This window comes from Capra hircus, chromosome 4 (genome assembly GCF_001704415.2).
Source record: "Capra hircus breed San Clemente chromosome 4, ASM170441v1, whole genome shotgun sequence".
Lineage (NCBI taxonomy): Eukaryota > Metazoa > Chordata > Mammalia > Artiodactyla > Bovidae > Capra > Capra hircus.
Window position 1 is genome coordinate 115,277,130 of NC_030811.1, and position 13,855 is coordinate 115,290,984.

At 44.0% G+C, this 13,855-nt stretch overlaps 1 protein-coding gene across 1 annotated transcript in view; it reads right to left on the reverse strand.

The window, feature by feature from the left end:
• The window catches only part of GRB10 (growth factor receptor bound protein 10), a 181,162-nt gene that overhangs the window by 97,832 nt on the left and 69,475 nt on the right, over window positions 1-13,855 (reverse strand). The window contains 1 exon segment of the mRNA XM_018047456.1: window positions 10,609-10,699. Within this exon segment, the coding sequence (XP_017902945.1) occupies window positions 10,609-10,699 (91 nt within the window).

A 13,855-nucleotide genomic window follows, 5' to 3' on the forward strand; every position in this document is an offset into this window, starting at 1 on the left:
GAAAAGAAGAGAAAAGCCAAGGGAGAAATGGAAAAACATAGCTAACTGAATGCAGAGTTCCAAAGAAGAGCAAGGAGAGATAAGAAAGCCTTCTTCAGTGAACAATGCACAGAAATAAAAGGAAAACAATACAGTGGGAAAGACGAGAAATCGCTTCAAGAAAATTGGAGACATCAGGGAAGATTTCATGCCAGGATGGGCACGGTAAAGGACAGACATGGTATGGACCTAACAGAAGCAGAAGAGATTAAGACCTGGAAAGAATATACAGGAGAAATGTGCAAACAAAGTAGTAATAACTCAGATAACCAAGACAGTGTAATCACTTACCTAGAGCCAGACATCCAGGAGTGTGAAGTGGGCCTTAAGAAGCATTACTGTGATGAAGCTAGTGGAAGTGATGAAATTCCAGCTGAGCTATTTCAAATCTTAAAAGACGATGCTGTTAAAGAGCTGCACTCAATATGCCAGCAAATTTAGAAAACTCAACAGTGGCCACAGGACTGAAAAAGGTCAGTTTTCATTCAAATCCCAAAGAGCAATGCTAGAGAATGTTTCAACTAATGTACAATTGTACTCATTTCACATCCAAGCAAGGTTATGCTCAAAATCCTTCAAACTAGTCTTCAATAGTAAGTGAACTGAGAACTTCCAGATGTACAAGCTGGATTTAGAAAAGGCAGAGAAACCAGAGATCAAACTGCCAACAATCACTGGATCATGGAGAAAGCAAGAGAGTTCCAGGAAAACATCTACTTCTTCTTCATTGTGGAAAATTCTGAAAGAGATGGGAATTCTTAAAGAGATGGGAATATCAGAGTGCTTTACCTGCCTCCTGAGAAGCCTGTATGCAGGTCAAGAAGCAACATAGAACCAGACATGGAACAACTAACTGGTTCAACATTGGGAAATGAGTACAACAAGTCTATATATTGTCACCCTGCTTGTTTAATTTTTACGCAGCATATATCACACACTATGAAGGGCTGGATGAATCACAGGCTGGAATCAAGTTTGCCAGGAGAAATAGCAACAACCTCAGATATGAAGATGATACCACTTTAATGGCAGAAAGCAAAGAGGGATTAAAGAGCCTCTTGATGAGGGTAAAAAGAAGAAAGTGAAAAAGCTGGCTTGAAACTAAACATTAAAAAAACTAAGATCATGGCCTCTTCGTCCCATCCCTTCCTGGCAAACAGAACAGGGAAAAAGTGGAAGCAGTGACAGATTTTATTTTCTTGGGCTCCAAAAGCACTGTGGATGGTAACTGCAGCCATGAAATTAAAAGACGCTTGCTATTTGATAGAAAGCTAGGACGGATCTAGACAGCATATTAACAAGCAGAGACATTACTTTGCCGACAAAGGTCTGTATACTCAAACCTATGGCTTTTCCAGTAGTCGTGTACAGAAGTGAGGTTGGACCATAAAGAAGACTGAGCCCAAGACTTGATGCTTTCAAATTGTGGTCTGAAAAGACTCTTAAGAGTCCCTTGGACAGCAAGGAGATCAAATCAGTCAATCCTAAAGGAAATCAACCCTGAATATTCATTGGAAGGACTGATGCTGAAGCTCCAATACTTTGACCACCTGATGCAAAGAGTCTACTCACTGGAAAAGACCTTGATTTTGGGAAAGACTGAGAGCCGGAGGAGAAGAGGGCAGCAGAGGCTGAGATGGCTGGATGGCATCACCGACTCAATGCACATGAGTTTGAGCAAACCCCAGGAGACAGTGAGGGACCGGGAAGCCTGGCGCGCTGCAGTCCATGAGGTCACAGAGAGCTGAACACAACTTGGTGGCTAAACAACAACAGTCTCATTTAGAAACTTCCTTCTCAGCCTGAAGGTATAAAGATGCTCACTTCTCATTACTTCTTCCTATTAGGAGTCACTGACCTGAAACTGATGATTGTGGATCATGGATGGAGGGGACCCAGGCGGCCCCCCAACTCTTGTCCTCGCTCAACTCTGGCGGAGTCTCAGGCCCCCTCTGCTCAGGATCTGCCACAGTTCCTCTGTGGGGTGTTGCTTCTGTAACTGTGCGGGTCTCTTTAGGGGATGTCCATCTGCTCACTCTGGACACGACAACATGCTTTGCTGACGGCAACGCCCCACAAGCAGCCTTGCTCCCCGATGGTGCAAACCGCCCTTTGCTGTCTCCACATGCTCTGCTCATCTTCTAATTTATCTCTGCTGTTACTGGCTTTCACTCGTCCATATTAGAGGAAAGAACCATCTGTCAAGCAACACCAAAACGATTCGAAACTTGGTTTCAACTGCACTAAATTTAAACTTGGGAAGATGTAACATTCTCATGGTTTGTCTTATGATTTGTGAATATATGATCAGTCTCCACGTATACAGGTCTTCTTTATGTCCTTTAACAATGTCAAGCAATCTAGTTGAATTTATTTCTACACACCTCACATTTTCATAATTACGTAAAGTGGGATTTCTATTTGCACTGTTGTTGGTTTAGTCATTCAGTCGTGTCTGACTCTTGGGACCTCATGGACCGCAGCCCACCAGGTTCCTCTCTCCACGGGATTTTACCAGGCGAGAATATTGGAGTGGGTTGCCATTTCCTTCTCCAGGGGATCTTCCCCACCCAGGGATCAAATCCAAGTCTCCGACTGAGCCACCAGGGAAGCTGCTGCACAAGGTATTATTAATTTTTTTCTGTTTATCTCACTTATCTACCAGCTTGAAGAGCTCTTTTGGTTTAAATGGGTATTCTACATGGATAATAGTGTCCTTTGCAGAAAGGCACTGATTTCCTTTCTTCCTCTCGGTGTTTGTATTTCTCGTTTTGCATTTGTTTATGACACTGGCGAAGACCTCTTCCGACGGTCCTTCCTATCATTCCTGATTTTCAGGGACATACTGTAATATTTCTCCATCATGGATGCTGGTTCTATACATCTTCAGCAGACTTGAAACAGCTTGCAGAGGTTTTTGAATTTCCTGAGTGGTCCACTAGTTAAGACTGCTCTTCCAGTGCAGGGGGCCCAGGTTTGATCCCTGGTCAGGGAAGTAAATTCCACATGCTACAACTGAAAGATCCCACATGCCTCAATTAAGACCCAGGAAAGCCAAATAAATCAGTCCAGTTCAGTTGCTCAGTCACGTCCGACTCTTTGTGACACCATGGACTCAACACACTAGGCTTCCCTATCCATCACCAACTCTCGGAGCTTGCTCAAACTCATGTCCATCGAGTCAGAGATGTCATCCAACCATCTCATCCTCTGTCGTCCCCTTCTCCTCCTGCCTTCAATCTATCCCAGCATCAGGGTCTTTTCCAGTGAGTCAGTTCTTTGTATCAGGTGGCCAAAGTACTGGAGTTTCAGCTTTGGCATCAGTCCTTCCAATGATAGTCAGGACTGATTTCCTTTAGGTATGACTGGTTTCCCAGGCCAAATAAATTTTTCCCAGGTCAAATACATAAATAGATATTTTTAAAGAAACAGGTCACAGGTTTCTTTCAGTACAGACAGCCCCGACTTAATGTACTTCCCCTTAGTGGTTTTCGACTTCACCAGAGTGAGGAAGTGATGGGTGTTCAGTGGAACCTGCACTGTGAGTTCTGAGCTTTGACCTTTCCCAGGCTAGTGACACGCTGTCTAGCCCTCTCCTGTGATGCAGAGCAGTGAGCCTCAGCACCCAGGCAGCCCCTACAGTTTACAAGGGGAAACCATCGATACACTTACAATCGCCCGGACTGAGACACCTGTTCTGCCACTCACTTCTAAGCATTCAATAAATTAGGTGAGATAGTTAATAGTTCATTATGAAATTGGTTTGTGTTAGACTTTGTCCAACTGTAATGTAACTCTTCTGAAAACCTTTAAGGTGGATGAGGCTAAGCTCTGGTGAGTTAGGTATATTAAAGGCATTTCTGACAATGATGTTGTCAACTTGCAATCAGTTTACAGGGATATGTAAGTTGGGGAAGATCTGTCCTGGTTTATATATGACAACAGTAAGTGCGTGGTTGTTATGGTCTGTTTCTCGTTATATCAGTGGTGAACTTTGTTAATCTTTTTGTTTCCAGTAAGATGATGGTTTTCTCTTTTCCTTTAATCTTTTTGAACGTTAAATGTGTTCAGTCTAATGATGGAAAGCATCCTTACATTATTATGACAAACCCCACCTGGTCATAACATTTGTTTCTGTTTTATTTAAGATAAACTGCTAAACTCACTTCATCAATGGTTATGCAGACTTTCTGGTTGTTTGTTAATATGCGAAATAGGTCTGTACTTGAATTTCTTGGACTGTCTCTTGCAAAAGTACAGAACATTATAAAATGGGCAGAAAAGCACGTGTCCTCTCTCTTCCGCCACTGGCATAAATAGAGACAGGATATTTTCTTTGAAGGCTTCGTGACACTCATCTGCAGAACTCCTTGAGCATTTCTGAGGAGGTGGCAGTTCTAACAGACTCCCTCTGTCAGGGTTCTTTCTTTAATAAAATGTATTTCTCCAAGAGTCAACTATGTTTCTTCTTTTTCAACTCTCTTCACTATTTCCTCAGGATTCTCCACCTAAAATGTCTGAGTGCTGTCAACTCACAGAGCTGTATTTTCCGTCAGGTCAACAATGTTTAATTCACATGGCACAGAAGAAAAATGCTTGGTTTTCAAAGGTAATCTCTAAGCTATTTCTTCTTTCATGTGCAACCAGTTTTGTTGTCTTTTTAAAGACTTTTCTCTAGAGCAGTTTCAGGCTTATAACAAAATTGAGAGGGAGACACAGGGATTTCCCATTTATCTCTGACCCCTATACATGCACAGCCAGCCTTCCATGATCCCCGTGTCTCCCCAGAATGGTACCTTCTTTACCAAGGATAAACCAACACTGATACACCATAATCACACAAAGTCGAGTGCAGACCTTAGGGCTCACTCTTGGTGAATTTTGGTGCACTCTGTGGTCCTGTATAAATGTGTCCACTGTGATGTGCTGTGCTGAGTCACTCGGGCATGTCTGAGTCTTTGCAACTCCATGGACTGCAGCTCACCAGGCTCCTCTGTCCATGGACTTCTCCAGGCAAGAACACTGGAATGGGCTGCCACGGTCTCCTCCAGGGATCTTCCCAAGACAGTGATCAAACCCAGGTCTCCCGCGTTGCAGGCAGATTCTTTACTGTCTGAGCCCCAGGGAAGCCCAAGAATACTGGGGTAGGTAGCCTATCTCTCCTCCAGGAATCTTCCTGCCCCAGGAATTGAACCAGGGTCTCTTGCACTACATACAGATTCTTTATCAGCTGAGCTACCAGGGAAGTGATGATGTCCAGCGTTATATCACAAAGACTATTTTCACTGCCCTAAAAATCCTCTCTGTTCAGCCTATTCATCTTTCCCCACAGCTGCCTTTGGCTATCACTGATTTTTTTTTTTTTTCCTTTTAAACCATCTCCATAGTTTCACCTTTTCCAGAGTATCATATAGTTGGATTTGCACTGCACGTAGCCTTTTTCAGACTGGTTCTCTTACTTAGTAATATGCAGTTAAGATTTTCTGGGTCTTTTCATGGCTTCGTAGCTCCTTTATCTTCAGCCCTGAATAATACTGCATTGTCTGGGTGTCCCATGTTTTATTTTTCCATTCACCCAAGGACATCTGGGTTGCTTCCAAGTTCTGGCAATTATGAATAAAGCTGCTATAAATATCTGTGTGCAAATTTTCATGTGGATAAAAATTTTCAACTCCTTTGAGCAAATACCAGGGAACATGACCGGCTGTCTTATACGGTAGGAAGATGGTTCATTTGTAAGAAACTTTCAAACCATCCTTCAAAGTGGCTGCACCATTCTGCATCCCCACCAGCAAAGATAAGAGTTCCTGTTGCTCTATATTCTCTCTAGCATTTGGTGTTGCAATTTTGTTTATCTTTGCAATATATTAATTATCCATTTCCTGCATAATTTCACATTTACTGGCATAAAGTCATTCATGGTTCTCTTATTTTACTTTTTTAATCTCTGACCTGCCCTTCATATGATTCTCCTGTATGTCCTTCTTCCCCCTGAGCATTTGTGATATTGTTAGATTTTAGGAAACATTGGCTTTGGTTCGGAGAAGGCAATGGCACCCCACTCCAGTACTCTTGCCTGGAAAATCCCATGGACAGAGGAGGAGCCTGGTAGGCTGCAGTCCATGGGGTCGCTGAGGGTCAGACACGACTGAGCGACTTCACTTTCACTTTTCACTTTCATGCATTGGAGAAGGAAATGGCAACTCACTCCAGTGTTCTTGCGTGGAGAATCCCAGGGACGGGGGAGCCTGGTGGGCTGCCATCTATGGGGTCGCACAGAGTCGGACACGACTGAGGCGACTTAGCAGCAGCAGCAGCAGCAGCAGGCTTTGGTTCTGTCCCTGTCTACTGATACTTTCTTCATCATTTCAGTAACTTCTGATCTTAATTTTCGTAGTGACTTCCTTCTACATTCCTTAGAGTTATTCACCTTTCATTCTTCTAATTTCAAGTTTTCCTCCTTTCAAAGCTCAGAAATTTAGTTTTAAACACTATTTTGGCAGCACTGTATAACTTTTCAATCTATAATAGATGTCCTTTTCATTCAGTTCTAAGCAACTGGTATTTTCAGTGATTTGCCTTTTATCCACATGTGGTAAAGTTATGTGTACACAAATATGCTTACACATTTTGTTTTGAAGTTTTTCTCTTGACTTCAGATTTAATCATGCTAGGTCAAAGACTATGGCATGCATGAAATGGACTGCTTAAAATTTAGTTCAACTTGCCATATATGGTCAACTTTTTACAGTTATACGGATTTTAGAGAAGAATCAGTCTGTCTCTTTGGTGCAGAGTTCTGCGTATTTCTGCTAAATCGAACCTGTCAATACTGTTAGAGGTATTCTTGGAATTACACCTCATATTTCATACCTTGTTTGACATCCTTTTTAGTTCATACCTTGTTTTTATTCCTTTTTTGCTTGATGCTGCTTGTTTTTTAAATAAAATATAGATTCCCTTACATTGTTTTCCTGCTAGGTCAGAAACTAGATTATATACATATTCTTGTGGACTGTAGACCGCCAGGTTCCTCTGTCCATGGGATTCTCCAGGCAAGAATACTGGAGTGGGCTGCCATGCCCTCCTCCATGGGATCTTCCTGACCCAAGAATCAAACCCGGGTCTCCTGCATTGCAGGCAGACGCTTTATCCTCTGAGCCACCAGGGAAGCCTACACATATTCTTAATTATGGTCAATACTTTAGTTGCATCTAATATTGAGAAACCTAGACAACATATTAAAAAGCAGAGACATCACTTTGTCAACCAAGGTCCGTACAGTTAAAGCTATGGTTTTTCCAGTAGTCATGTACGGATGTTCGAGTTGGACCATAAAGAAGGCTAAGGGCTGAAGAATTGATGCTTTCAAACTGTGGTGCTAGAGAAGACTCATGAGAGTCCCCTGGACAGCAAGGAGGTCAAGCCAGTCAATCCTAAAGGAGATCAACCCTGAACATTCACTGGAGGCACCAATGCTGAAGCTGAAGCTCCAATACTTTGGCCACCTCATGTGAAGAGCCAACTCACTGGAAAAGACCCTGATGCTGGGAGGGATTGGGGGCAGGAGGAGAAGGGGACGACAGAGGATGAGATGGCTGGATGGCATCACTGACTCGATGGACGGGAGTTTGAGGAGATAGTGAAGGACAGAGCAGCCTGGTCTGCTGCACTCCATGGAGTCAGAGAGACTGGGTGACTGAACAACGGCAACAATATTTTGAAACACATAACTCTCTTTTTTCTCAATTACTTCATAAGACTCAATTACTTCACATTCCTCTTATCCTAACTAAAGTCTTCTTATGATTTGCCCACACATTTAAACACACAATCCCACTGGCTAAATACCCAAAGCTTTAGTTTTACCTTATTTGAACAATCCACATGGAGTCCAACTCCAGACACAGAACCCCTGTCTCAGTTTGTTATTGTTCCCATGCTTCGGGCCTTCCTCTCCACTCATATTTCTTCTGCTGGAAGTACAACTTTTATTCACTCTTTTAGTGAGGATTACCAGTAGCAAAGTGCCTCAGTCTTCATCTGAAAGCTTTGTTTTGCTTGCACGAGATGGTGCTAAGAAATTTTAGATGAACAGATCTTTTTCCCTCAACAGCTTGACAAACTCCAGTATCATTCTCTGGCTGCTACAGGGCTCACATCACTCATCTGTCCATCGGCCATTCCTGGGCTGGGAAATCTGTTGTTTCCCTTCACAATTTCTCCTTGTCTTCCATTTTTTGGAATAATGCAAAATGCTCTTGGATGTGGCTGAATCTCCATTTTTGCTCTTAGCCTTCTGAGTGCAGCTGGGATTCTGGCCCATTCTCCACCAGCATCTCTTCACATCCCACCCCGACTCCTTCCACTCTCCCGTCCCCACGGGTGTCAGTGACTGTGTCCAGTGCTGGAGGGGGGTGACTCCAGCTCACCCATTCTCTTTAGACCAGACTCAGCTCTTTGGAAATGGCAATGGCTATTCATCTCATTTCCCAAACTTCTCAGGGCTCCCTTTCACACCCCCATCTTCTTGCTTCATTGCTTCCCGTCATATTTCATAGTTTCTTGCCCTCCTTGGTGGATGTTATTCTTGCATTCATCTCCAGGGCATTACAGACACACTTATCTGCATGAGTGAAGTGGGAATCTCACCATCCCGGGAGCTGCAGTGCCTACTAGCAGACAGCTGCTCATGTTGGGAATGCTGGTTTGCAGGGGCATCTAGGCTGCACTGGGCTTGTGGGTTCCCTGCCCATCCTCCCATGTGCTTAGGGCTTGGGGTGCTCAGGGGCGCTCCTTAGGGGAGTATGGGGTGCTGTGGGTCTCTGCCCAGGACCATTTTCCAGGGTCTTTCAGGAGCAGGTTGGGGGGTACCCTGCCCTAGCTCCCAGCGAGCTGTGTGAGTCTGGTCCCTCCTATTCCCTGGGGCCTGAATTGCCCGCCATCAGTGGTGCCTCTGGAGCCTGCAGCCCGCTGGGCATGGCATCAGCATCACTCACTGCTCTGAGACAGCTTCATCTCGTGTGAGCCAGGCAGAGTCCCTCTGGCTTTCCTGTTTTGTGGGCTATGTCTGCAGACTGACTGAGGATGGCAGGGGAAGGTGGTCCATGTCACGATGGGTCTGACCTCTCTGGGAAGCTGAGTTCACCATGGAGTCACGTCTGCTCACTTCCCCATGCCTGGCTGCAGTTACCAAGTCAGGGCAGATCCCAGCTCACTCACCGTTAGCAGTGAAATGGAATCTTCCTTAAGTTTCAAAGCCAACATGATCAAATTGGTACTCCTACCCTTGCATCACCGTGCAAACGTCTTCTGGAAGGGGACCCTACAATTGTGCTTGACACAGGAATCCTGACTGCTTTTACAAAATCTTCTAATACTTGAGAAAACATCTTTTTGACTTCCTGGTCACCTCCCAGACTTCACTATTGCTAAATTTCATTCTCTTTCTCCTTAGGTAATTAAGAAAACCTAAGCATTCTAACCTCTACCAGCTCTAAACGCTACAATTTCTGTTACTTAAACTCTCCAACAGGGATGTCCCTGGTGGTCCGCTGGTTAAGGATCTCCCTGGCAATGCAGGGGACACACTGCATCCAGGTTCAACTGCTGGTCCTGGGAGAGACCACTTGCCATGGGGCAACTGAGCTTTTGCGCCTCAGCTACTGGATCCCACGGTCCAGGGCCCGTGAGCCACAACTACAGATGCCTGCACGCCTAGAGCCCCTGAGCTGCAACAAGAGCAGCCACCCCGACAAGAAGCCCGCACACTGGGACTGGAGAGGAGTCCCCGCTCACCGCAACCAGAGAAAGTGCACTTGCAGCAAGGCAGATCCAGCGCAGCCACAAAACAAAGCACTCTAATCCTCTAAAGCACCCACTGTGCGCTTTCCCTGTCCCATCTCACGATCAGACCAATTCTCTTCCTAAACCCCAGACTGCATCAAAGCTTGGGCTTATGAGACCTAATTTACTAAGTCCTTGTATCTCTTTAAGACATTCCCTCCTCCCCCATGGTGAGTCCATCAGAAATTCACCAGAAGGAAGAGAAGGCATCTCTACCTGGCTAGGTAAACAGCCGCCAAGTACATACAAGCAAGACTATCAGAGCGGCCAAATAATTCATTCGACCTTAACGAAAGGACACATTTTTCATTGTCACTGAGAACCACAGTGAACAATGAATTCAATAACTGAATGAACTTTTTGGCCATCACAATAGTTTCACTGCCAATAAAAATGCCAAAAACTAAGAAGATCTCCCCATGGAGGAGCGCTGAATATGTCTTTAAGGTTATGCTTAAGCTGAATCCTGAGAAAACTCACATGAAATACATTTTGAAGTTTCAATCACTGGAGTCGGCTTATTGAAAGAAAACTATGAAGATATAACCAAGTTCCTCTCTTTTACAGAATATGTTTTCCTTAAAGGGGTAAAGTCGAGCTGAGGCCAGCATCTTCTTACGTCAGTGCCAGGAATGGATTCTTAAGACTGCGATGCTGAGCACTGCCGCACAATATAACGGGAATCACGGCCTGAGTCAGGGGAGCGCTGGGCTCCATCCTTACCTTGGTGACCTGCCAGCCGGTCGGGTGGCGCTGGGAAGCCAGGTCCTGCCAGCTCCCCAGGACGCTGAGGAGGTGTCTGCTCCACCTTATCCTGCAGAGATGGGTATGGAAAGGCTCTGGTCATAAGCAGCACTTCACACCTGCCACACCCACCACCCTCACTTCACACTTGGCACACTTGCCACCCCCAGCACTGCTTTTCTTCCCCCAGTTCTTCCTTCCTTCCAATTTCTACTTTTTTTCACTTTAAATGACAGTTGTTTAAAACACTGTAAAAGGAAAATTAACTACGAAAATGGACAGCCTGCCTGGCAAGGGAGCTGGAAGAAAAGTTACTCTTGTTTTCTGGCTTAGATTGCTTTCCCTGAATAGCAATTCAAAAAGAATTGCCAGGAACACAGAGAATTAGCATTCCGTGGAGCACAGGATTCTCTGTAACAATTACCGCTGATCACGCCCTGGGCGGCCTGTCACCTGGGATGCAAACACCCAGTGACCATTTCATAGTCAGACCCTCCACAAAGCATCAGCCGCTCAGAGGCATTAAAAAATTTTTTTTTCTAAAACTATAGATTTATTCAGACTAAAACTTTTTCTTACACCAGCTTTAATAAGTTATATTTTTATAAGAGTTTGCCTATTTTCATCTAGATCTGAAGAGACGTCACTGTAATTTTGCTGTTATTGGTTGTTGGTGGGATTTTTCTTGATTCATTTCATTGATGAGTGAGATAAACATTTTATTGATATTTTCAGAGGATAACTTTCTGCATTTTTGATCCTCTCTACTGTCTTTGATTTGTATTCAGTATTTTTTCTCTATTTTTTTTTTTTTTTAATTTTTACCAGAGTCTAGTTGAGTCACAGTGCTGTGTTATTTTGGGTGCACAGCAAAGTGATGCAGTTATACAGATCTTCGTTCTTTTTCAGATTCTTTTCCCTTATAGGTTATTACAGAATACTGAGTAGAGTTCCCTGAGCCACATAGTTGGTGCTGGACGGTTGTTTATTTTATACATAATGGTGTAAATATTCAGTGGCACTGTTTAGACCTCAGGTAAGGATAAAAAATTTCAATAAAAATTAAAACAGCAACTTAAAACCAAGCCCACAACTCCAGAAAAACCTCTTCGTGGGATTATAATCAATCCAATGAAAGACATAATAAGGTGTGGAAAATGGGCCTGTAAACTCTTTACATGCCAAGCGGAAAATATTAGCAGTGACTAACCTGGGGTGAAGAGATAGCAAATTTCTCTGGCAGATTAAAGAAACTTTGGGAATTATTATAATGCACGTTTTATCTCTGTAATTAGGTTTTAGAACTGTGTCAGAAAGTATAAGATCTTCATGGAAAAATCTATTAATAAAAATTAACATGAACACAAGTAGGTACCTTCAGCAACCTCACCCTTCCTGGGACTGCAAAGCTCTGCAGGTGGAAGGTCCCCCCGCCAGCATCCTGCGGCGCTTCCTCTGCCCACTGGCCACAGAAGGCACAGCCACTCAGCATCACCCCATGACTAGAGGCAGCCCGGCTTCAGAGCACACATGCCTTCCCTCCCACGCTGCCCAAGAAACTCCAAAAAAGCACATCATTCTGACAGATGCTTCAGGGCCGGAATGCCCCCTAGTCAGTGCCTTCTGCACCCAGAGCCTTTGTCTGCCTGAGTGAGAGGGGACGGTGGTGACTCCACTCTCTGTCCACAGAGTGGGTCTGGTCCACACTCTGCTGGGGACCACCGTGGGGAGCACCGCTCAGAGAGTCCAGGAGGGACGGGAGATGCTTGCTCCCTGGGAAGGCACAGCAGCCTTCACACCTCCCTCCAGAAAACCTGGGAAGACCAGAAAAGACCTCTGAAGAAGGGAGACTTTCACTTGCTTCTCTCTCTCTGTTCTCTCCCTTCAAAAGGAACAGCTAGCTCTCTTTTGGTTTTTAAAATCACAGATGTAATGCTTGCCTGTTAGGAAAATCTAGATGCTAAGGGACTTCCCAGGTGGTGCCAGCGGCAAGAATCCACCGGCCAGTGCAGGAGATGCAAAAGACACAGGTTCAATCCCTGAGTTGGGAAGATCCCTTGAGGAGGAAATGGCAACCCACTCCAGTATTCTTGCCTGGAGAATCCCATAGACAGAGGAGCCTGGTGGGCTACAGTCCATGGGGTCACATTCAGACATGACTGAGTGACTGAGTACACACAGATGCTAAAGAAAAGGATAAAGATAAAAATTAACTCTTTCTAACACCACACACGAAAATAAACTCAGAATGGATTAAAGATCTAAATGTAAGACCAGAAACTATAAAACTCTTAGAGGAGAACATAGGCAAAACACTCTCCGACATAAATCACAGCAAGACCCTCTATGACCCACCTCCCAGAATACTGGAAATAAAAGCAAAAATAAATAAATGGGATCTAATTAAAATTAAAAGCTTCTGCACAACAAAGGAAACTATAAGCAAGGTGAAAAGATAGCCTTCAGAATGGGAGAAAATAATAGCAAATGAAGCAACTGACAAACAACTAATCTCAAAAATATACGAGCAACTCCTGAAGCTCAATTCCAGAAAAATAAATGACACAATCAAAAAATGGGCCCAAGAACTAAACAGACGTTTCTCCAAAGAAGACATACAGATGGCTAACAAACACATGAAAAGATGCTCAACATCACTCATTATCAGAGAAATGCAAATCAAGACCACAGTGAGGTACCATTTCACACCAGTCAGAATGGCTGCGATCCAAAAGTCTACAAGCAATAAATGCTGGAGAAGGTGTGGAGAAAGGGGAACCCTCTTACACTGTTGGTGGGAATGCAAACTAGTACAGCCACTATGGAAAACAGTGTGGAGATTCCTTAAAAAACTGGAAACAGAACTGCCTTATGACCCAGCAATCCCACTGCTAGGCATACACACCGAGGAAACCAGAATTGAAAGAGACACGTGTACCCCAATGTTCATCGCAGCACTGTTTATAATAGCCAGGACATGGAAGCAACCTAGATGTCCATCAGCAGATGAATGGATAAGAAAGCTGTGGTACATATACACAATGGAGTATTACTCAGCCATTAAAAAGAATACATTTAAATCAGTTCTAATGAGGTGGATGAAACTGGAGCCGATTATACAGAGTGAAGTAAGTCAGACAGAAAAACACCAATACAGTATACTAACACATAAATATGGAATTTAGAAAGATGGTAACGATAAACCTGTATGCGAGACAGCAAAAGA